We start from the raw sequence: 25,864 nt of genomic DNA, 5'->3' as shown, positions 1-25,864 counted from the left end.
ATAGGGATCCCCCCTGTAACAGCAACCAGGAGCTCATAGTTAGTGCGCCCATGCTAAATAAATATGGTAAATAAATATGGTAAACCACCTAAAGATAGCTCCTTTAAATTTTGATTTACATGGTCACCTAAACAGTTCTAACTGTTCTGGAAAGGTTTTTAAAAAAAATCATAAATGGGAGATAGGAATATCTCCCTTTCTAAATATGATTCAGTCCATGTGGTTTAGTCCCTGTCACTTCTTCATAGCTACGAAATAAAAAAAAAGGAAAAATATATTTAGGGCAAACAGAGAGGTCTGCAACAGCAAAACAAGCAGATATTTATTGCTGGCAATTATGGTAACAATGTCCAGTAATTAACCATGTGGCGTGTTATGCACAATAGTGGGCAGGGCTATTTGCGCTGGGGTGTTATATAAGGCAAATCATTGAATCAAAAACAAAATACTTTGGGTACTTATCTTATTAAAGTGTGCATCAAAACGTGACCAGCAAATTGGTGCATGAAGGATAGGACAGAGGTTCGGGATGAATCATTAGTAGGAGAAAGGGTTTAAATGCCGCCATAGTTACGTTATATTAGTGTTGCGTGGTTTTGCAGGAAGAAAAGAGGACAAGCGCAAAGCATATGTCCAATCAGAAAAAGAATTTAGCTTATAAACATATGAATGAACTGAAAGAAATGCGAACAGAAAAAAAATGATATATGATAAATGCTAGTAAGAAAAGAAAATATGCAAACAACACACACATACATTCATGATTCTAATACAAATATACATATTGGTCCATTAATCAGAGAGAAGGAAGGCAGACAATGGCAGGAGGTGTGCAGGTAGGAATACATAAGCAGGGCATAGGGTCATATAATACAGACATATAGCCAATGGAGAAGAATGAGGCAGAAAGCTGTGCCAGAGAGAGCCCACTATTGATTGACACACTGACCCGGATGAGCTGACATTGCACCTGTTCCCTTAGAGCTTCAGGGCAATTATGGAGTTGCCGCTGCAGATCATGATGAGAAAGCTGAACACTCTGCAGTTCCATCCTCTGCTGCTCCAGCTTCTCTCGCATCTTAATCCCGGGGGAAAGCCAAAAGACAAAATGGGGGACAGGTACTGCACTATAACCTCAGCCATGCACAGCTAGTTTAGGATAGATACAAGAACATTAGAAGGGAAAAAAGAGGCAGTATGAATACTCAAAGCTGAACTCCGCATAGCTTGAAGTTAATGATGCCCCCAAATCATTCATTAACAAAAACGTCTCTGCTAGTGTTTACTTCCCCAACCCAGAAATAGTTCAGGTCACATGATCGTTTCTGGCAGCAGCACTGTTACTCATCTAATAGTCCATGCCCGGATATTACGGAGCATGAGTCTTGTTAATACACAGAGGGGAATTAGCACAGCATGACGTTTGGTTACATGGGACTGTGCTCTGCCAGGTTTGATGTTTCGGAGGAAAGCACAGTCTCAGCTGGGACTATATAGCGTTTGATGAACTAAAGTCTTATTGGTTATTATTCTGCCACAAAGATCAAAACAATTACTTTAATAAAGATGCAAGACCCACTCACTGATATCATTATGCCAGTGCCTGAGTTCAGCTTTAAAGCCCCAGTTCAGGACCATGTTTTCAGAATGTTTGTCATAGGTTGGTCATTTTGACGTGGTTGCATTTCAAAATGTAGCACCATAATCAAATCACAAGTGCTAATCTACACTGTGAGGTTGATTCACTATCACTATAGCTCCCCTTACTGCACGCTTAGCGCGCCTTATCAGAGTTAGCGTGCCTTATCAGAGTTAACATGCCTTATCAGTGTTAGCGTGCCTTCTCAGAGTAGCATAGCGACCGCTACAAACTTGCCTGCTAATCGGCAATGATGAGAGCGCCGCTCGTCCAGCCCTGAGCCGCTGCGGGTCAAATTCCTTTAAAGGACATTATCCTCACACGTTGACTGGCGCAATAGGCTGCCTGTCAAGTTTCCTGTCAAGTGACAGGCAGCCTATGGGCCAATCAAAGTGCGGGGATAATGTCCTTTAAAGTGATTAGACCCGCAGGGGATCAGGGCAGGACGAGGGGAGCTCTCGTCATTGCCAATTTGCAGGCATAAGTTTGTAGTGCTCGCTATGCTACTCTGATAAGGCAACATAACACTGATAAGGTACATTAACTCTGATAAGGCACATTAACTCTGACAAGGCACATTAACTCTGATAAGGCACGCTAAGCGTGCAGAAAGGGGAGCTATAGTGATAGTGAATCAACCCCTATTTGTTTGTGACTACGCATCACACTACTCACTCCTTCCCTTCAGGCAAATGGAGCCAAGGCCCTTATTTAATTCACTTTTTCTCCTAGGAGATAATTATTGATTTGTGTAAAATAACTGTTCAGCATTCCGCAACTGGAAAAATACCAACAAGTACTGTCAAAATGATTGAGTAGTTTATTTCGCTGGGTATTTTATTGATAAGATGTGAAAATTTCACCTAGGAGTGAACTTAGGAGAAAAAATGAATTGAATTGGGCACAATGGGACACCGCGATATCCATGTAGCGGAAGAGATCACATCCAACTGTCTTGCCCATTGCAGCCCCCTCCCCCCTCATTTATGACTTACAACCTTTCATGGCATGGCTGTTAGCCTCATCTAGAGAAAATTACCTTCTTAAAACAGAAGGTATTTGCAATTATTCAGGTTGGAGTGGCTCTGTATAATTAAGTACGGTTCTGGCGTTTAGCTTTCAGGGACAATTTGTGTATTCAGCAGTGACACATTGTGGGAGACCTCATATGCTCTCTTCAACCTGAATAATAGCAAATATCTTCTATTTTAAGAAGGCAAACTTCTCCTTAGTATGACATTTTTGTAAGAGAGCTTTTTGGTCCCTTTTAGCCCCTTACACACTCCTAGGAGTTTTGGTTCACTATGAGCTTGCTGGGCAATTAGTAACACACAGAGATTTAGTTGTAAGCATACAGTACAGTCATAGCCCACCATACCACTACATGGACAATATCACTTAACGTAGGCTGGTTCTGACTGGCTATGGGCAGAAGAAGTTGAGCAGCCTGGTGTACCTCACTATGTGGGAGATCAGCGCCTTTGATTTCATGTACCAGATTAACATTTTAAAATGCAAAAACGAAAACATATATTAAATCGTTTTTTTAAATAAACTAATAACCTCTCACTTTCCTTAATGAAAAGTGGTCCTGAACTAAAGCTTCAACATCATGGAAATTAACAAATACAAGTGTCTACCAAGAGAAAAGTAGGAAAGCAGAGTAGACAGGAGACAATAACTGTGATGTCACCACAGGACATTAATCATCTCAGCGTTACGGCCAGAGGGAACTGCAGTACAATCATTTGTGGCTGTTTAACATATGATATACATTAAAAGAAGCAGCATCACTATACAATGTAGTAAAAAAAAAGAAACCTGTGAGGAGGGAAGTTTTATTTGTACTCACCACAAAATCCTTACCTCTTCAGTTCATTAGGGGACATAACGTAATCAATTGAGAACCATACGGCAGACATTTTGAGCCAAAAGGTGGGCCCTGAGTGAATATGTCCTACTGTCACAGGAGTATTGGATAGGCTTTCTCAGAAGTGGGGAACTTCAGACATCACCATCATGGCCTCCTGATTCAAACTATAAAGTTTCATAGTTCATCTTTAGACCAGGAACCTGCAGTGAGAAGTAGCTTCCAAGACAATCCCTTGGGTTTATGACTTTCCACCACTGATAGCGCGAGTTCTCATAAAAGCCAAGTTGAAAGGCACACCAACCATACTGGTTGTTGCTCCCACTAGCAGGTGAACCAACTGTGGTGTCATAATAACCAATGTGTTAAGGACACATTCAGAACATAGGTTTCAACAGCCACATTGTCAAATTCAAGCACAAAGTACATTAAAAATTGGCGAGCAGTCCTTGAGTTGGTATGTCAGGTAAGTTGGGGAACCTCAATCTTTTCCTTCATCAAGTGAAGCTACTGAAGGATATTAGGTTCTGTAGGGCATGTCTAGGGTAGTCTAAATGGTTGCTGGGCCATCCGGCCTTGTGATCTTGAGGCTACACATTACTAGTGGTATTGGTAGATATAAAATGGCTTCTAGATAGCTCAAGGGAGCATCAGTGTGTCGACTCCTTTTGACCCTTGTCATGGAGACAAACCATGGTACTTTGTTATTTAATCTTCAGGCCATGATGTCAACATTTTGAGTTTCCCACCTCTAAAATAGGCTATCAAATACACATAAGAGAGTCCACCCTGTTTTGAATCAAAAGGTCTACTATTTGGTTCTCCACCAGCAATGCTGTGTCTCCCAATGAACAATTAAGAAAAAAACATAAAGAACATAAAGAAAAGCATTTATTCTTACCTGCCCTATGTCCAGCTTCCAGTGACAGCATTCTTACCAGTGTCAGTCGCAGTGTTTCAGAGTTGTAGCACTGTTAGCACTGAAGCACTCGCCATATTGTAAGGTTGGTCATTTTTACTGTTCCATTAAGTAACTCCTTTATTTTGATCAGCCCACAGGGCTTTCATGCAAGGTTCTGTTCTATCTATCAGGACTCCGGGTTAAGGGCACAATTTCACAGAAAAGAAAGGAAAGACAACACCAACACAGCAGGTAGTGCCAACTGGTAGCTGATGTTGGATCTCTAGATTGCCTCAACTGATTCTGGAAGTTGGAATAGTATGACTGGAAACTGGACATCACAACTGGCAAGTGTGAGGACTTTAGTTTATTGTACTTGAGCGGTGTACATTATGTATTTTGTTTAGATATTTGAAAACAACGCAGCTATTATTTCAGCAAACCTGTTCACACAGATCCAAAAAGAAAATCAGAAATGAGATATGTGTCACATGACAAAAATATTACAGGATACACATCTGTGGTTTGTTCAGTTTATACAAAGTTTAAATAAATGAACTTTTCCAATACAACAATGTAAATTCACTTTAAGTTGACCTGCATTACTTATAGCAATAACATGGCCATGCATTCAATTAGATGTTAGTAGAATTAGAATTTTAGGCTACTTACAGTATGGCACCAAACTGAGTAAAACAACAATTAAGGCCAATATCATGCCTATGTAGAAGAGGCTTGTAACATAGTTACTTAATGCATTTGATGGTAGATGTCAAACCAGCAGCATACTGTAGTTGCACAGATGTGTAGAATAGCCAGCTACAAGTCTCTACTACAAGGTGATTCATGTACCCTGGCCCTAAAGAACCAACAATGGCTACAAAAATTCCAATAGTTATCCGATTTACATGTATAAACACAAAAACACATTTATTCATAGCAACTAAATAGACATTGTTTGGTTTTCTGTCCCTTTTTGCAATGAACAACAGCTCTTAAAATCTCAAACATGCAAACTTTGCATCAGTAAATGGACATTGATGGCTATTGTGGGTCCTTGTGGACCTAGCTGACAACTTTGCTTAGTAATGCCACACAACCTTTACTTTTGTGGCCACACTCACTTTGACCTTTATACTACTGTTCCATTCCCCAAAACTGAAACCTAATTTCTGGGAAGAACAAGTAGGAGTAATTTTCCACGCAGGTCAAAATGTGGTTGGTGAATAGTAAGACAGGCACATGAGATAAGAAGCAGCATGCACTGTTTGGGGTAGAAAAGGTGAGGAAGGGAGCAGACAGTGTGGGTTGGAAGAACTGAATGCTGAGTGGTAGGACAGCTAAGCAGGATGGGATAATTATTTAGCTGGGTAGGGGGAGCACTGGTGAGCAAAGAAGAAGGGTCAGAACTGGTGACAGATGTGGAGACAATGAGGCTGATTTACTAAAGCTGGATTAGATTTTTGTTTGGGATTAGGTGCTAAAAAGTACAACCCTGAGCTTGGTCCTATCAAATTATGGAGTTGTTGGAAGATTAAAAAAAATATGCTCAGTTCCCTTTAAGAAATTCAGGCCCAGGATTGTTTGATCACCTATGTTCTCCAACCTCATTGAATCAAGCTCAATGTGTATGTGGCTAGGACACGAGAGGGGGAGGGTTGGGCCACACAGCAGCAGGCATAGAAGTGATTGTGATGGAAGCTGGTGGCGTGAGTAATGCGTACATTACCTCCAACTAATCTAAACTTTTTGGCTCAGCTCTCTTGTCTTTAGCCTGCTTTGGAATTGCCTGATACTCTTCTGCCACTTGGCCCCGTCTCCTTCCCTCATTGGATATGTTCCAGGCCTTCCACCTACCCCAGCATCTCTGCACTAGTGCAGCAGGTGAGAATGAAAGTGGTAGGCACTCATCTCACGCTGTCACCATTACATCAAAGGTAGACATTTTTTTTGTTTTAATAGAGAGCTTTTTCAAGTTACCACATTCAATGATTTCACATATAAAAACACTTCTCTTGCTTTTCCACAATAAAGTATCCTACTGACCTATCATCAGCAGGCTGCTTAGCTAAATATATGCATAACAGTCACGTGAAACCAAGAACACTATGGTTTCAAAAATGCAATACTGCACTGCCTCCCTTTCATCTAAACATGTAAATGGATCCCCAAATCTCTACTATGTCAAGTTTCTGCCATTACTAACAATCATCTCAATTCAACTACTAAAGCCCAATCTACACGATACGATTCTATTTACGATCCGATTAAATCCGACATGTCCGATCGGGATTCGATTCAATTCGATTTGTCATTACAAAACAATGGCAAATCGAATTGAATCGAATGGAATCCCGATCGGACATGTCGGATTTAATCGGATCGTAAATAGAATCGTAATCAAATCGCACAAAGAATCGTATCTTGTAGATGGGGCTTAAGACCTTAACAAGTAGAAACAATTATTTTCAACATTATACTCACAGGGGCCAACTTATTCTAAACTTTAGGCAGCAAGCCTCCTAGAGGATCGGTAATATTCTGATACTGGTGGTTCTATAAAATTAGTACAATAGATGCAAACTGTTCCTTTACAGAAAGCCTTCTGGTATCTGTGGATGATTTATTTTCCCAGTATTGCTGTTCTCGGTCTGCTATAATTGATGCAACATTTTTTTCTTGTTATCCGAGTTATCAATTAATGGTTCCATACTCATGATGCTTAACAGGCATTTACCTGCCTTCCTTGTAAAGCTAGGAATTTGATATGAAAAGATCCATATAATCCATTCTACAGTTACAAAATGAAAGCTACACCATTTTATGAACTGCTATGTAACATAAATTACAGTCACTTAAAAAACAGCACATATTTAGGCAGTATTTACCCCTCAAAGCCTGAAAGATCTAATATGGCCTGAATTGTGGGCAAAACCAAAACTTTAACATTATAGTAGCTATAAGCAAATCGACTGTCAAAAATTCTCTCTGCTACAAAAGTCACAACACAAAAATTTTAAGAACAAAAAAAAAGGGGTTTACTTTCATTTTCTCCTGGGTGCCTGCCTTATCAGTGTGCTGCATTCAGCTTTCTTTGTGCACGTTACACTGACTGTAAAGCCTTTTATTTGAACTGGATACTACATTGGTATACAAGATGGCAGCTTTCAGTACGCTGTGACCAGGGGATGGAATTGTGATTTTTCATACATATTACTTTAAGCCAAAGGCAGGTAGGATAACTATACAGGAAAAGAGGAGTTGGGGGGAATAAGGTAAAATGTAGATACCCTTTAAGAATATGCTTTCCAATAAATAATCTAAAAACAATGTAAAGATGTCAGAAGATGTTTGCTCACGCACACTTCAATGTATGCGGTGAGTGCAGAGTGTAAAAAGGATGATCTGAGGAATGTGTGTGTGGTTGTGCTGACCCACAATCCTTCAATGCACACAAAACTGTATGTGTATTAAGCGAGTGGATGCCACTGGAAAGTTTGTAGATAGCCCCTACAAGCAGATTACACCACTGCAGACAGTGAAATCCTGTTTGCTCAACTGTACTGGAAATCTAAAACATAAACGCTAAAAGAAAATCCTGCTTTGAACTAACAGTGAGAGTTTTATAGAACAGCTGCTCCGTAAATGTTATGTTCTTGGAAACTTACAATAAAATGATTACAAAATAACCTGGCGGCTCAGCTACAGCAGACTAGCATTTGGTGAAGAAGGACAGTAAGTAGTAAAAAAACACCCACTTCTAAGCTCACTGAAATGTGCAGTAATAAACTCTGGGAACAGAAGCCTCAATTCCATCCCAAATCCAAAACACGAAATTGCAGGACAGCAGGAAAAACTCTTTGCAAGGCTTCTCCATGGTGAATCCGCCGGTGTTAAAGCAGACCTGAACTCAGAATTTCCTCTCTGCTCTAAAAAATACCAGTAAGCAACAGCATAATAATCTTTCAATGGGGCACTGTGGTGAAAAATTGTAAATGTCTTTGTTACAGCTGATACAAATCCTGCAATAAATCTGCAGTATATCGACTTCTTGCTTTCATGGAAGCAGACATATTGGTAAAATCTTGTGCTTTCATCTTGTGCTTCTCTGCCATGGCAGTCAGCTGACACAGGAAAGAGATCAAATTACAACTTGTGATTAGACACATAGAAGGGAGACAGACTGGCTAAACTCTCTAAATACACATAGTCTGCATTTCTCTAAGTTTTCCTTCTGTCATGTGCAAGAGTTCAGGTCCACTTTAAATCCATATAAATCCCCAAATCTAATGGCCACTAAAATTTTGGTTGCCTTCTATGCCCCGCACCTAGCACCACAGCTATAATAATAAATGAGAGGATAAAGGAGGGGCTTTGGTGGTGCAAGAAAAGCAACAATATCTGGAGGAAAATTACATGCTTTCAAGTTTCCAGTGTTTTCTTTGTGAATCATGAGAGATTATGTGTGTAATTAAGTGTCCATGTGGGTTAACATATGTGCGCCAGACCTCCAGGAAGACGAGCCTAAGGCAGAATGAACATGAAATTTTGATCAGAAATTTTAGAAAGCCAGATTCCAAGATGGGAAACAGATAAGAGAACATACAAAAAGAATCTTTATATGCTAGAAGACGTTACTTTGAATAGAAACATATGGTAAATTAACTCCGATTTTCTGAATGTTAGAAAAGGCTTGGATTCAGCGTGCTTTTCCAGGCTTTGTGGATTTGCAGACTGGAGTGTCACATGCCCAGCAGATTAAATATGGAATTCAATGTCTGATGTATAACTGGCTCTTCAATTACTACTCTTATTGGTATAGCTGTCCCTTTAAAGAGAACCTGAACTGAAAATTAAAAGTCAAAATAAACATAAACACATCATATTTACCTCCTATGTAATCTACTCATCAATCTCTTTCTCCTCTCCTGTGTCCTGTTTGTCCACTGTGAGCGATGGAATTCTCTGTCCTCCATTTTGAACATGCCCAATACTCCATAACAGCTTCCTGGTCAGCACACTGTTAAACTGTAATATCACCCACTTGAGCCATAGGGAAACATGGGCATTACCTTGCACATTCAGTTGTAACTGACAGCAGCTGATATATAACTGACAGCAACTGGTGTATTTCAGTTCTGACAAAATATTGTCAGAACTGGAAGGGATCACTGTAAGAAGATAATGGTGAGCCTCTGAGAGGAACTGACGGTGAGGTAAGTATGCAATATTCATTTGCAGCTACATCATGTGTTTATTTTACATAATTTTACTCAGTTCAGGTTCCCTTTAAGTGTGATGTATCTGATTAAAGAGTACCTGTTCCCTCTTGCAAGGACAATAAGGCTACATCTAACTCTCCTTTCCAACATACCACTGGCACTTTAATACCTGAGAACCTTGCACAGTCCCCTCCTGTCCCCATTGGGCACGAATGCAATGACCTAGGTGGGATGAGCAGCTGAAAAATCAATATTATTAATGATGAAGGTGTGCTACAATTAAGTAAATGTCAGAAAATGCTGGTAAACCCAGGTGAGCCTGTGAGATATCTATACAAACATGCTAAACCATCTTCTAGAAGATATAGCAGAATACTAAGAGGCTGCTGTATCACAATGACTCTATCACATGACTTCAGAGACCCAGTCGGATGTCTCTTTGCAATATTGGTGCTGGAGCATCGAGGAGGGTTGCAGCTATTGGCCCTTCCCAGCATTAGATGGTAAAGATGGACTTTAAACATACAGAACTGAAGAGCCCAGCTTGTATACAGCGGTTTCAGACTAATCAGCAGGACTGTTTTATAAAAGAAAACCCACAAGAAAACCCAAAACAAAGGTTTGCTTCTGAAAGCAACGTAGTTCAGTCAAAAAGTATACAGTACAAGAGAATGATCTCCATGTCTCCACCGTTTGATGGATGCGAGAACTCCTCAAAGAATATTCATACTGTATATACAAATAAATCCTTACAATGTCTTACAAAAGTAAAAAAAAAATTAAAGCAGAACTACAGTTTTACACCTCCTTGTCTATATTGTGATCCTACCTGCCTTGACCCAAACTAATGTCATCTGTGTGAAAATCACAATCCTCCCCCTGGTAAGAGTAAGCATACTGGAAGCAGCCATCTTGCATAAAATAGCAATATACAGTTCAATCAGAAAGATTTGCAGTCAGGAAAACACAATTACTTTTTTCCTGCACACAGATAAGGCTCCCAGGACAAAATGATACTAAATAAAATACTAACTTCTTAATAACGTCTTTTTTAAGGTTGATCTTAGAAGTTATGACTGAGACGCTAATCTATTAGAACAGAGAGGAAAATGTGGCGTACGTGAACCAAAAGACAACTTATCCTGCTGCTGCAATACCGGGTGGTGTACAATACTATTCCCACTCCAAGTTGTAGCAACTTGGAGGGAGAAGGAATACATAATCGCCAGCACCCGAATTACATTTAAAATCCTGCTGCACGGCCATAGACATATTAGCATTAAGTCTATGGCGGTGCCCAGGTCATGCGTAGCATGGGAAGAGTGCGCTCCAAAATGACCTGCTTCAAAAAAATGTGACTGTAGTTTAAGATGTGCTTCTCCAGAATGTTGTCATGTCTTCTAAATGTATTTATCCTACTGATTACATACTTTACGTTCTTTCTAAAAATGGTAAATTATGAAAAATGCATGTTCAAACTGAAAAGAGTTAAAATAGGTAACTTAATTACAGGAAAAAAAAAATGATAAAAAAGCAGCCTCCTAAGATACCCTCTGAAAAGAGCTGCTTTCAGGTCTCTCTGGCATTGAATTAGTACCAAATTGGCACTTCCATCATCGCAGCACGAGATGTTCACTTTGTGACATGTCAGCCATTGGGATTGTGCACTGTACATCTGGTTGGTTCAGATGTCTCCTTGTATTGATGGTGCTCTGATCATGCATTGTCCACAGAATTAACAGACAGTACTTTCTGCAGTTTGGCCTGATGAAGGGTCTTGTATACCCGAAACGAACGTGTCGTTGCCTTTTCCATAAAATGCATTAAGTCTACAATTAAGTTTATATGTGTGCCTGAATTCTGTGTTGGAAATATCTACAAGGAACCTCTTACAGAGATATTTTTAATAGACTATCTATTTTTGTGTCAATAAAGTTTTGATATTTTTGTACCTGAAGATCCTGCATGAATTTTTTACTCTATGGTCCTTTCTATAATGTACAAAGTCTTGTGAAAGGGTGGAGTGGATAACCCTTAAAAGGACGAAAAGGTTTTTTGTCTTTTCCTTTTTCTTAAAAAAGACCACACTCCCAACTATATTTAAATTGAATTAGTACCAACAGGGTTTTGTATATATTTCCATTAAAAGACAGCTACTGTGAAAAACACACAATTTATATTATTATTGGATACGGATACTGATTTTGTTCCAATACAGATTTGGTTATGTGTCCTAAAACCAACCATCCTATGACTTTTCTGTCTTCTGTGGCAATAAAAAAGTGACAGGAAGTAAACCTTTTGCAGAAGGCAGAAGACTCACCCCACCCGCTTGATACAATACCTCCCCTTCCTCCTATTTTTCATATATTCTGATTCCCAGATGAACCAATGGCTGAATCTCTCATTTGTTGCACATACTGTAGTTTGTTTCCTGCCCCTTTCCCTGTACCACAGAAACCAGAGGCATTTCAGGCCCATTTTAGGACACCAAACAAAGGTATACAACATCACTGCTTGACTGTAACAGTATCCAGTACTAAAATGACTTGAGTGTTTTTCCATTGTGGTTCTGTCAAACGATTCCTCAGAACTCTGAAATGTTTGAGTGAACATATTCTACACCTTCTGTGGAAAGCTTGAGATGCTGAGAGGAATAATCAGGAGCTTGAAAGAGTGAGGGTAGGACAGAACATTGGGGAAGTGGAAACATAACCTTAAAAGATATGATACCTTTTCTTTTTCCTTCTGAATTTCGCTTTCCAGGGAGCGGAGATTGTCCTGTATTTGCTGAGCCACCCTCTGTTCCTGCTGTAATTGGGAGAGCTCAGCTTCCCTTTCCCCCTGCAGTAGGGCGCGTTCCATCTCAGCCTGCACAGAGGAAGGAAGCACAAGCAACAGTTGGGTGTGATATTCCCGCCAGTTAGGGCTTTCTGCACAGACTGCTCTAACCTACCTGTACCTCTACTACACTTTTACTGCATGAAGTCTGACAACTACCGGTAAGAAAATGATCATATCACCTCCATACCAAGATCATCAGAACAGGTTTAAACACTCAGACTGGCTAATGTATTCTACTACTACTGCTACATGCACAATACTTCTTGTTCCGCCAACCTCTCGAGCGCTCTCCTGCAGCTGCTGCTCGAGCTCCGTCACTCTGTTCTTCAGCTGCTCCACGCGGCTTATTGTTGCTCTGCGTTGTTCTTCCAAAGTGCCCAATTCAGAGTTTACATCACTAGGAGACACAGAGTCCTCCCGCTAAATGAAGAAGAGGATAGGAGTAAGATTATTTTCAACAGGGGCAAGTCTCAAACAATCATTCCAGCATGTTAGGTCTGCAATAAGCAATGAATCTAGCATATTCTATTATCGCACAGTTATGGCTACTATCTGCCTGCTACACATACATAGGCCCACATGCAATTCAATATTTCCTGAGTTTTCTCCTACATCATTTTACATTTTTTTCTTTAACCGGATCGGCGTAGGTTGAATCTACGCCAGCAGGTGGCGCTGCGGCCCTGACTGACTAATTGCCTATGAACACCACCAAGGTTATGAGAACAACCCCTGAAGTAATGTGGAAGCAGTCTATAGAGATAGAGATAAAGTGCACAAGTGGACAATAGTGTAAAAGATACTTAGCCCAGTATGGAGGAATGGTGAGGCAGGGCAGCTTGGCAAAGGAGAGATGGACGATCCCCTCAAGACAGACCTCACTAGTATCGCGGACGTTAAAAAGCTTTTTCAAAAGAGAGAAGACGACCGCCATAGACCTTAATTTTAATTACTGCCAAAGCGCCACTGAGGGAATTTCTCCTAAAGTCACTGTAATTCAGGTGCCAGCAATAGCCAGACCCCGAATTACATGTCTGACAGGGGACAAATTATGTTACAAGTAGGATAATATATTTGTTTAAAATAAATATATATATATATATATACATATATATATATATATATATATATATATATATATATATTGAAGACTCCATATCCCTCTCACTTCGGGTTCCCTTTAATTAAATAGTAGTTGATGGGAGTAATTTTGAAGTCTGCTCCACTGACAGCAGGATAAGGCTTAAAGGACAACAGAGGTGACTTGATGAGATAGGCATGTGTATGTACAATGCCAAACACACAAATAACTAGGCTGTGTTCATTTTTTTTTCTCTGCCTGGAAGAGCAAAGAAAGTAGAAGCTGGCACCATCAATGTATTTTAGTTAAAGCTCTTTTGTATTTATTAAAGACACTCAGACATATTGCACAGGGCAAACAAAGCAATGCTTCAGAGGAGAGCACCATTTGTCAAGCTATGCCAGTGTCTCCTGTTTGCCCTGTGCAATACGTCTGAGTGTCTTTAACCACTTGAGGACCGCAGTATTAAGCCCCCCTAAAGACCAAGCCATTTTTCCTGAAATAGGCCACTGCAGCTTTAAGGCCTCGCTGCAGGGCCGTGCATGTTAGCACACAATTGATTCCCCTCCCCCCTTTTCTCCCCACCAACAGAGCTTTCTGTTGGTGGGGTCTGATCGCTCCCCTAATGTTTATTTATTTTGAAGTCAATATTTATTTTTTATATTAAATTTGTGTATTTTTTTTTACAATTTTTTCCCTCTCCCTACCGCCCACTGTCAGCCAATTACAGTAATAGGCTTCAGCCGCTGGGAGACTGAAGGCGGAGAGGAGAGAGAAGGCCTGCAGGACCTTACGCCAATCAGCGTTAGGTGGTCCTGGGGCTGCCGCCATGGCCACGCCCATCGGCGTGACGCGGTCGGCTGGTGGTTAATAAATACAAAAGAGCTTGAAAATACATTGATGGTGCCGGCTTCTACTTTCTTTAGTGTTCTACTGGGACTCTGGTGATGTCAGACCCTGTAGCCAGGCACATCACGTTCTAACACAGGAGTGCAGCCTACTACAATTGATCCTCTGCTTGAAAGAGTTAAACATTAGGGATGCAAGTGACAGTTTATGTCCAGGTCAAGACCGGGTCGGACTGGGTGGGTCAAACTACAGCATAACCCTCACTGATAAGTAATTACAGCCATAAAACACTTCCCTGTCAGTAAATGGCCTCTGAAAGCAGAAAAGAGATAAAAAAGGGTCAATAATTCATAGATTATCATTTGAGCTCTAGCATACTTCCATGAAGGTGTAATTGAGCAAAGACAATGAAACAGTACAAACTTAAAAACTAGATTTCAATATAGAATAAAACCATGGATAGCTAAAAAGGTCATTTTTAAGAGAAGGAGGATAGATACAATTGTTCTTCTCATCAGTTTATTTTCACCTCGGATGTCCTTTAAGGGGAGTTTGCTCAGTACAAATGTGAGAAATCCAGCTTTTAATGAATGCCTCCCATTTTATGTACATAGTGTTTGTCCATATAGAGAAGCACAGTATTTTGCTTAAAGCTTTTTATCTAAGCAATAAAAGGTATGGCTTACAACAACAATTCTTTCCATGGCTAATACTGTACATAACCACATATTACTAAGAAACCCCACAGACCTCATGCTGGGTACTCTCTGTGCTGCTATTTTCCTCTTTCTGGGCATCTTCCTCATTACATCCTGCCCGCAGTTTCATCAGGACCCCAGTATTGTCATGGCTACGACTTAGACTGCCCTCCCATGATGGTCTTCGAGCATCCACTGATGCAGTCCTTTCAGATTTTGCAGCCACTGGGGGAAAAATGTCTTGTAGTGAAGGCGGCGTAGTGGTTTCATCTGTCTTATTGTATTCAGCACAAAGATTCAAAATGGTTTCCAACCTCTGACGCTCCTACATAAAACAAGCAGAGCATATATTCTGGTGAACTGCCTTACACAGCCATATGACAGCAATTGTTATTTATTAAAGGGAACCCAAGGTGAGAGACATATGGAGGCTGACATTTATTTCCTTTTAAACAATGCACATTGCCCGGCTGGCCTGCTGATTCTCTGCCTCCAATACTTTTTAGCCATATCAGTTGTCTGGCAGTCCTGCTGATCTGTCTGGCATCGGTAGAGCCTGAAGCACACACCTGAAATAAGCATGCGGCTAATCTTGTCAGAAACATCTGCTGCATGCTTGTTCAGGGTCTATGGCGAAAAGTATTACAGGCAGAGCATCAGCAGGACAACTGGGCAACTGGTATTGTTTAAAAGGAAATAAATATGGTAGCCTCCATATCCCTCTCACTTTAGGTTCCCTTTAACGCAGAACTGCAGTCAGTTTAAAGATGCGTACATCATATGAAGGTAATTAAACAAGTGCCAGTATAGGTCATGGTCTCATCAAACTGTGCAGCCCAGTTACCAACCCAGGCCCAGTGCTACCTCCTGCCTGTACAAAATACCTGTACTGTACAAAGCCAATGAGTGGAAGGCTGCACTGCATGGTGGGATATTTTCACTGCCCTCTTTTTGCCACTTTGGTATCTGGTTTGCTTCAAGAACAACTGAAGTGAGAGGTATATGGAGGCTGCCATATATATTTCTTTTTGAGCAATTCCAGTTGCCTGGCTGCCCTGCTGATCCTCTGCCTCTAATACCTTTAGCCATAGACTCTGCACAAGCATGCAGGAGATCAAGTGCTTGTGACATTATTGTCAGATCTGACAAGATTAGCTGCATGCTTGTTTCTGGTGTGTGAAGAAGGATCCGCAAACCAGACCAGGTAGATGAAAAAGGCTGACAAAATTTTATTTGAAAAATTCCACAAACAGTGCAATAAAAAAGACAGAAAGTGCTAACGCGTATCGGGCCTACAATCTGCCCTTAATCATAGCTGGAGTAAATCTGCCTAGAGCAGGGCTTATATGCAGGTGGGGAAAGAAAAAACTCCAGCTTATATGCAGGTGGGGAAAGAAAAAACTTGGTGTGATTCATACTCTACTGCAGCCAAAAACTGGTATTGCTTATAAGGAAATAAATATGGCAGCATCCATATACCTCTCACTTCAGTTGTCCTTTAATAACAACTCCTACATATTCCAGCAGGCATTTAACGGCTACCTGTATAAAATAGAAAATGACAGGATTGAGTTTTATATGAGTAACTGGTTATGAGAAATGTCAGTGGGGCGTGGTCCGCCTCATGCACGTGCCGACTAGCTCACTGCTGCCACATAAACCAGATACTGCTCAGTTTTGTTCTGACAGAAATGCCATCTTGCAAAAAAACAAAAGCATATCAACTTGCAGCTTCTTATACAACCTAACAAGACTTCTACAGAAAGCTATAAGCTGCTAAAATAAGCTGATGAACATAAGTCTATGAGTAGCACAAAGGCTTCTGAGTAGCAGGATGATCAGGAAGCCATAGAAGTGGTTGAGCACAAATAATGTCCAGTGCTTCAACAATTTAAAAGGGACCCAACAGTGGATCCAAGTGTATGAAAGAGGGACAGTTTCTCTTGGAAACCAAATCCCCCTGTCCCTCTTTCTATTTCATGTGTCCCTTTTTCAGAACTGTAAAGATATATGCGAATATTACAGTAGTATTTTTCTACTTAAAATGTGTTTAATTAACTTTAAACTTTACTAACTTTTAAATTGCATGAGCTATTTCCAAATGTTAATAGGAAACCTAATAATGATAGAAATTACCAGTGGTATGAATTATAAAACCATATTTGGCTTATGGATTCTTCGTAGTATGCATGACTAAGGATTTGGCAGGGGTGTGTGGCAGGGGCAAATCTTAAAGCAGAACTGTAAATTCCCTGAAACAAACTGTTTCACTTACCTGAGGCTTCCCAAGCCCCCAGCAGCCGTCCTGTCCCGCGCCAGTCTTGCACAATCTTCCGTTCTCCCTCCGCGGTGCAGCTTTGTTACCGCCGACTTACGGCAACTGCACCTGCATGGCTACGCGTAGCTTTGTTCATATTCCCACCCGCTGTAGCGTCCTGAGCATAGAAGAAAGTTTTGCGTAGCCAGGGCTGCACAGGCGCCGCCGACGGTAAGTCAACGGTAACGAAGCTGCACCGCGGCGGGAGAACGGAAGATGGTGCAGGACTGGCGCGGGACAGGACGGCTGCTGGGGGCTTGAGGAAGCCCCAGGTAAGTGAAACTGTTTGTTTTCAGGGAATTTACAGTTTCACTTTAAGCTGTCCCTCTTTATCATCTCAGAAAGTTGGGAGGTTTGTGAATCCACTATCCTGAAAGAGAAACGTACTGTGGCCAAAAACGTTTTCCTCTTCCTAATACAGAAAGCTGAAAACAGTGTTAAAGAACAAGAGACACCCATGCTATCCTACAAATAAAAAACACATATATAAGTAGATAAATACTACTACTACTTACATAACAGATGTATTGTGCTATCCACGTAATGATTCCTGTGAATTTTATAAAGGAAAAGCAGAAAATCCTATTCTAGGCAGTGGCCATCTTGCCAAGCTAATGCTGACATCATATCCTCCCTGACTCTTGTTCCCCCCCTCCATTCTCTTGCTCATTGTGTATTCATTAGCTGCCCTCCTCCCAGAGTCTTTTTTTTATTTACACATCCAATCACTGAGTCACCTCAGCCTTGCTTGTAAACACAAGTGATCAGCTAGGCAGGGAAATAAAAGGAAGAGGAGGAATATATTATAGATAAAAAGAACCCCCAGCATTCAAAAGAACTTCCAGCATTCAACTCTTTGGCACTGTTTAGCACTAGGGCCAGTGCTCCTAAAGTATGTGATAACTCCAAACCATAACAGCAGAAAAAGTTTTGAATGCAGTATTAGCATCTTTATCACTTAATACACTCAGACCAGTTGCTGTTGAAATTTGATTTTTATGGTGACAATACCGCTTTAAAATTTGACCATTTGAATGGCCAGATGAATAATGCTGGCTGAATTGGTGTGTGCAGAGATAACTGCTGTGTGTCAATGCTGTCTGGGAGAAGAGGAGGATTGCACACATAATGGCAGACAGCATGATTTATGATAAGGGAAGTAGTGGGCTGTTAGGAAAACTGGGCAGAGCTTCAGATCAAAGGACAAAAGGTTATGACAAAAGGTCAGGAATGTCCTTGTTTATACCCTGGTTTGGCTGTTAACATTCTCTGTCAGGATACAGTATTGTGTTCATATACTTGGATCCACCACATGGTCCATTTAAGACACTAAAAGAATGAACAAAACTGCGACTGGACAAAGGATTAAGTGTAAAAGTGCATCCATTCATCCTACAAACTCGGTCAAGCTAACAATTCATGATGTCTGCCCCAGCCAAGAATTGAAAGTGTGTATTTTTATTTATTGTATTTATAAAGCGCCAACATATTACACAGCGCTGTACATTAGTTAAGATTACAGACAATATTTCGGGGCGACATACAGCAATAAGACAATACATGAATACATGCAAACCAGATCCTGCAGCACAGTAGGAGTACAAGGTAATGCTTAGTCAGTCACTGGATGGGAGCATGGAGATTAGGCAAGTTAGGTTCATTCAGATCCATAGGATGGGTGTACGGTAATGGAGGTGCGTGATCAGGTAGGAGACATAAGGAGGAGGTGTTTCCCAAGCTTGTTTAAAGATCAGGAATGCTGGGTGTTTACACAACAGAGACCCCACCAATGTCTTGCTTTCCTGTCTTGCTGTAGGGGCAGCAAGGTGGCATAGTGGTTAGCTCTCTCGCCTTGCAGCGCTGGGTCCCTGGTTCGAATCCCAGCCAGGGCACTATCTGCAAAGAGTTTGTATGTTCTCTCCGTGTCTGCGTGGGTTTCCTCCGGGCACTCCGGTTTCCTCCCACATTCCAAAAACATACGGATAAGTTAATTGGCTCCCCCTAAAATTGGCCCTAGACTACAGTACTTACACTACATAATATAGACATATGGCAATGGTAGGGTTTAGATTGTGAGCTCCTTTGAGGGACAGTTAGTGACAAGACAATATATATATATACACTATACAGTGCTGCGTAATATGTCAGCGCTATATATAAATACTAAATAATAATAATAATAAGCCTAAACATTGTGCGCAATGAATTGTCCCTCCTCTATAGCAACAGACACGTCACTCCACAGTAGAGGTTCATACACACCTACCAACTATCTGTCCAACTATCTGCCAAACTTGTCTGTTAAGTCCCATGCAGAGGCCCAACAGCGGTCTTTTATGCAGAAGAATTGTCAAACAGCTTTTGTTGTGAAACAAGTTGAAACAACAAAAAAAAGTATTTTGCTATTGTTCAAACAGCTGATAAGACTGATAAGAAGTCAATCCAACTGTTGAGTCCCATACACACACTCAACAGCAGTCCTTTATGCAGCACAAGCAAACAACTTTTGTTGTGAAACAAGTTGAACAACCCAAAAAAAGTTGCTTGCTATTGTTCAAAGAACTGATGTGACTGATAAGACATCAATCCAACTGTTAGATTGATGGCTTATGAGTCTTATCAGTTCTTTGAACAATAGCAAGCAGCTTTTTTTGGATGTTCAACTTGTTTCACAACAAAAGACCGCTGTTGAGTGTGTGAGGGGCTCAACAGTTGGATTGACATCTTATCAGTCTTATCAGTTGTGTGAACAATAGCAAGCAACTTTTTTGGGTTGTTTCAACTTGTTTCACAACAAAAGTTGTTTGATAATTGTGATGCATAAAAGACCGCTGTTGAGTGTGTGTATGGGGATTTAGGCTATCTTCAGAGCAAACCATTCTGTTTTATGGAGAGGGGAAGGGGGAGGATGAGCAGGAGATATTCTGCCCAGCTTACAGAAGATCTACAATAGGCTGAGTATTATCCAACTCAGCAGTTCTCTAAAAATGATGTCTCTAAATTATTTGCTTTAAAAATGGGGAATGAAAATCTCTTGTAGGATATTGATACACTCAAGTTATTTACTATACATGTTTATAGATGACACCTGTCATCACCACTTTTAACAATCCAATTGGGATATTGACAGTGGAGATTTTGTATTGTATGAATGATAAATATAAGCTCACATTTTAAGACTCCCTATTTTTAGAAAGCACAAAACTAATAAACATTTGTTATGCTGGGTACACACATTGTGATTTCCCGCTCGATCCCGGTCAATCGATTATTTCCTACATGTTCGATCGAGTCTCAATCGATACAGCCGTCGATTTACTCATGTTAAGTATGCCAAATTGACGGCTGTATCCATCGAAACCCCGATCGAACATGCCGGAAATAATCGATCGACCGGGATCGATCTCGCGGATCGAGCGGGAAATCGCAAAGTGTGTACCCAGCATTAGTTTTATCTATGGATTCCAGTCTCTAAAACCTGAAATTGTTCAAGACAGCAGTACTTAAACGTTTTAGACTAATTTGGCTATACTTAAAAACACTCTAGGTCAGGAGAGATGTCGTTTGCTGTAATGATTTATTGAATAGAAGCCAGCCTAGAGGTACCGGTATATCACACACACATATTTGTTGCCATTTTATTTATGTGCTTACCAGTCTCTCCATTTCTTGTTCTCTTAATCTCTCTTCTCTCTGTCTTCGATGGTAATCCAACAAGTCTTCCTGGTTGCTGCTGATGTCAGTAATGCTGTTTTTACGTTCTCTCAATCCATGCACTTTTCTTTGGGATTTTGGACTCTGAGATGGAGAGGACAATGATCCAAGGCTATAGGATGGAGTTGTGCGATGAGAAAGTTCTTGAAAACTGCATGGAGAAGGACTACGATCCCTGACCTGTCTTGATAGCAGATTTTCTTCAGAGCCGGGTGAACTTGCACTACCCAATCTCCGTCGGGACGGAGTGCGAGGACTCTCAGAAACCCTTGATGAACTTTCTGATGCAGTCTTGATTTTACGCGCCAGTGAAGGGCTGAGTGGAGGAAGATCTCGCATACTTAGGCCTTCAAGGTTTTTACGTGCAAGCCTTGGACTGTCTGAAGGCAAACTGCTTGCTACTCCTGTCTGCCTATAAGGACTAGAAGGTCTCTCCAAAAGCGAATGTTGAAATTTGCTGCCCATAATGGGACTATTAGGCACACTGAGTCCACCCATTCGATTCCCTGTTCCTGTGTTAGATGGGCTAACAATAGAACTGCTACCAGACCCTCGTAAAGATCGTAAATCCAAACTACTTCCAACATATGTGGGTATCGGACGTGGCAGAGTATGGCTAAAACTGGAGGTTCTAAGGGGCACAACTGGAGGCATTGTTATGTTGCCCATTTCCAAGCCACTTATAGGACTGGTGAAGCCTCCACTGCCAGGAGAAGACAAAGGAGAAGAAAATACTTTTTCATATCCAGAGTTGTTGGAGAGAGGACTAGTTGGAGGTGTAAGTAGGCAACGTTGATTTCCTCCATTTGACAAAGAGGAAATATTATGAATGGAAGACTGAGACACTTTCCTCGATAGAGGCGCAGGAACCTCTAGAACCAAAGAATCCATGATATCTTGAAGATTTTTCTCAATTGAGTTCACTAATGAAGTATGCGAAGGAACATTGGTTTGGTATCCACCTTCATGAGAACCATTCAGCAAGGAGGGTAATGATTCTGAAACAGAAACAACAAATCAGAAAAGTGAATGAAATTAAATATACTGTAGCACATAAAGAAATAAGAAATAAAAATCACATTAATAAATCACATTTCATTTGTCAGAGGCTGGGAGGAATCCCTTCCACTACTCACCATATATTATATAACTACCTATTTTAACAGATGTGTGTAAATTATATGGTATAAATTCTCAGAAATGCATTCTTAGCCAGACACATTCTTGTTAACTAACCCTTACATAATGTGTACTCCTCTGTAAGTCAAAACATTTTGTCTTCATTATATAATTAAAGGACAACTTACATGAGAAGGGATATGGAGGCTGCCATATTTATTTCCATTTAAACAATAGCAGTTGCCTGGCATCTTGTTAATACACCAGTAGTGTCTAGACCACACCCCTGAAACAAGCATGCAGGAAATGCAGTCAAACTTAAATCAAACATCTGATCTGCATACTTGTTCAGGGTCTATGGCTATAAGTAGAAGGCAGAGGATCAGGAGGACAGCCAGGAAAATTGCATTGTTGACAATGAAATAAATATGGCAGCCTATGTGTGTCTCTCTGGTCAGTTGTCCTTTAAGGAAATTGAAGCAATGGGGGGAGCTGCATTCTCTTACGTTAATTCTTCCATTTGGTGCCTCCACCCATCTCCTGTTGGCTCTTTTATGATGTCAAGTGACAGTTGGCAGGAGATGGAAAACAACAGGTAACAGAGGAAGTAACAGAAGAAGTCATAATGATTGGACAGGTATACAGTGTTAAATAGTTTCCCTGTGCCACTGAGTATGATCAGTGGCTGAGGAAGGAAGACAGCATGCTTGTATGAGGGGAAGGATATTTCTACACTTGCTATGGAGGAAGAAAAAGAAAATGGCATACTTGCTGTGGTTGGGGGGAGGAAGTGGCTATACTTGCTATAAGGGAGAGGTAGCCATACTTGTTTGCTATGTCAATTTAAAGGGATACTTAAGAAGGCCACAATAACAGCATAGAGGGTGCTATTGTGGCTGGGAACGCGAAGAATCACTCGCGTTCCCAGCCTGTCGGTGGCTGTCGTTGAAACCGGAAGCAGCCGCCGGCGGGGACAGGAGGATCGGAGCGATGCTGCGAGGGCACCGGACAGCTGCAGGGGGCTGAAGGAAGCCCCAGGTGAGTAAAACTCATTTTTTTTATTTGACTTAAGTATCCCTTTAAACTTGAAGGGAAACATAGTAGTAGTAGTAGAAAATAAATCAATACACTGCAAAGTTAAAAACTAGAAGAGAGATCAAGAAATGATTGATAATCACCATGTAATTCGTTCATGTGGTTTGATCCACAATGAGCCAGCACGTCATCATCTTTACTGCTGGCATACAAGAAAAAATACTAGACAGCACCAACTGCCATTCTTTATAACCACACCCACTAACTATGCGATAGGCTAACAAGGTTGTTTTTATAGCTATACATATGCACAGAGGGAGATACTGGTTGCTTGGCAGGTGGAAACAGCCGTTTTCCCCTAAAATGCAACCAGGTTCACAGACAGGAAACGGTCATGACCATGGTCCTGAAACCACACTGTGAGAGTGGTTTCACCACAATATCAGCCACACAGACACCATTCTGATGATCTATTTCTCATGGGAAAGGAGATATCAGCTACTGATTGGGGTGAAGTTCAATCCTTGGTTAAAGTTCTCTAAGTCTTTGTAATTTCCAAAATTAAGAGGGTCAACATATACTCAAAGTCATTTTATATTTGAATATTTATGGTACATTTCAAAAGGTGGAGGTGGACTAAGGCCTAAGCCTCAGAACTCTACATTTCTGTTTTTAAACTATGGGGTGTTTTCTTGACTACAGCAAAAGAGCAGAGAAGTTACTTTGTGTTCACTTGAAACATACAATGGTGGTCCCGCCTCTGTTTAATCTTCCTTGCACCTGATCGAGGTGAATTTAGCATGGCCACATTTAATAAAGTGACTCATGTGGAATTTTTATGATGCTCCCTAAATTAATTGATTTTTTCTGGTTTTGAAGGTTGAGTTTTGAAGGATAGATCCCAGACTATTTTGCATTCTCTGGATGAATTTATAATCTGTGTCTGTCTGATTTGTTACTCATACCTTTGAATATAGTAGGCTGCTCATTGGTATTCCTACTACCTATGTCAACAATCAATTAATGGAGAGGAAGAGGTGAGAGGAAAGGCCCATACACACGTCGGAATTCCGCGAACGACGGGTCGTTTGAACGTCCCGTCGTTCGCCCGCTAAATCGGGCGTGTGTACAGGCTGTCGTTCGCTTGATAAGGGCGAGTTTGAGCGATCCGCTTGGCGGATCGCTCAAACTCACCCTTATCAAGCGAACGACAGCCTGCACACACGCCCGATTTAGCGGGCGAACGACGGAACGACGGGACGTTCAAACGACCCGTCGTTCGCGGAAATCCGACGTGTGTATGGGCCTGAAGGGATTGTGATGAACTGTGTGGGGAGGATTAGTGGTGCACAACTTGCTATACTTAACATGGCCGAGCCTCACCTGAGAATTTGTCATGTGAACAGGTGTCCCCTGAGCTTGTTTATAGACTTGAAACACCAGATCTTTAAACAATAGTGACCCCCAGCACATTGTTCGCCTCCTTACCATTGTTCCCCCTATGCCATCATATCTGTTCCCTCTCCATAGCTCTGCTACAGCACACTAAGTTGTCTGTAAAGTGCTTGGCCTCTGAACTGTCACTCAAGGGATCGAGCCTCGATTCCTTTGGGTGACAAACATTGTGCCTGTGTGTACATACCTGTAGTTATGAGGGGTGGGTGGGGGTAACCAATTTAGAAGGTGTGTAGATATCAGGCATGTAAAGTCATCCGTTTCCAACTCCTCCGTTTATGAAACCACTGACTCCACCTCCAGGTACCCAAAATTGCTCCAACTCCTCGAATCTGACTCCACAGGCTATGGAGTGGGTACAAGAATCACCCGACTCCAACTTCTCAGCTTATGAAACCAATGACTTTGACTCCAACTCCCCAAAATGGCTCCGACTCTTTAGTCTAAAAAACTTACCAGGGCTGTGGATTTGGCACAAAACTCCTCAACTCCGACTCCACAGCCCTGGTATACAGATGTAAATTTTATGCAGAACTTACCAACAGTATACAAGCCTGCAGGGCCTCTACCAGTTGAAGGAATCATAGCTTTCATCCAATGAGCTTCAGCTGGGTGGTTAAATCTCAGAAAAGTGGACTGGCCTAGGCAGATCATACAACCTACAAAAGAAAAGAAAACATTATTAATCATTGGGTAAGGTCGTTAAAAGTGTTTTTCAACGTATATGTTCCATGGACCATTTGAAACTCAAGTCACAGACACTAACGACCACTGACAATGGCCTCAATTCACTAAGATAATGCTGGAGATAATAAAGCAAAAGATAACTGCCACCACACAGTGAGAGAGTTATCTTATCTCTTCATTCCTTAAAGTTACCTCCTCTGTAGTTAAGTTACCTCCTCTGTAGTTAAGTTACCTCCTCTGTAGTTAAGTTACCTCCTCTGTAGTTATTTTCACATGCAGGAAATTAACAGCCTGTCTTCAACTTTAGAATTCTGGAGTTATTTTAGGGATTGAAGAGTTAACTTAAAGACAGAAGAGTTAACATTAGGTTTGCCTGAGGTAAAATGTTTTCTAAATACTACATGCCTTATCACCATGGTGATAACTATAGAAA

At 41.0% G+C, this 25,864-nt stretch overlaps 1 protein-coding gene across 12 annotated transcripts in view; it reads right to left on the bottom strand.

The window, feature by feature from the left end:
• The window catches only part of PHLDB1 (pleckstrin homology like domain family B member 1), a 190,484-nt gene that overhangs the window by 44,506 nt on the left and 120,114 nt on the right, over positions 1-25,864 (bottom strand). For 9 of the 12 annotated variants that reach the window (XM_068240824.1, XM_068240823.1, XM_068240826.1 and 6 more), the window contains 6 exons: positions 25,284-25,403; positions 21,076-22,133; positions 15,157-15,429; positions 12,753-12,896; positions 12,366-12,503; positions 950-1,078 (listed from right to left, as the gene is read on the bottom strand). In XM_068240824.1, the coding sequence (XP_068096925.1) occupies positions 950-1,078; positions 12,366-12,503; positions 12,753-12,896; positions 15,157-15,429; positions 21,076-22,133; positions 25,284-25,403 (1,862 nt within the window). The remainder of the gene's footprint in view (positions 1-949; positions 1,079-12,365; positions 12,504-12,752; positions 12,897-15,156; positions 15,430-21,075; positions 22,134-25,283; positions 25,404-25,864) is intronic. The other 3 variants (XM_068240828.1, XM_068240833.1, XM_068240834.1) reach the window with 1 other exon arrangement.

This window comes from Hyperolius riggenbachi, chromosome 6 (assembly GCF_040937935.1).
Source record: "Hyperolius riggenbachi isolate aHypRig1 chromosome 6, aHypRig1.pri, whole genome shotgun sequence".
Taxonomy (NCBI): domain Eukaryota; kingdom Metazoa; phylum Chordata; class Amphibia; order Anura; family Hyperoliidae; genus Hyperolius; species Hyperolius riggenbachi.
This window is presented reverse-complemented; position numbering and strand designations above follow the sequence as displayed.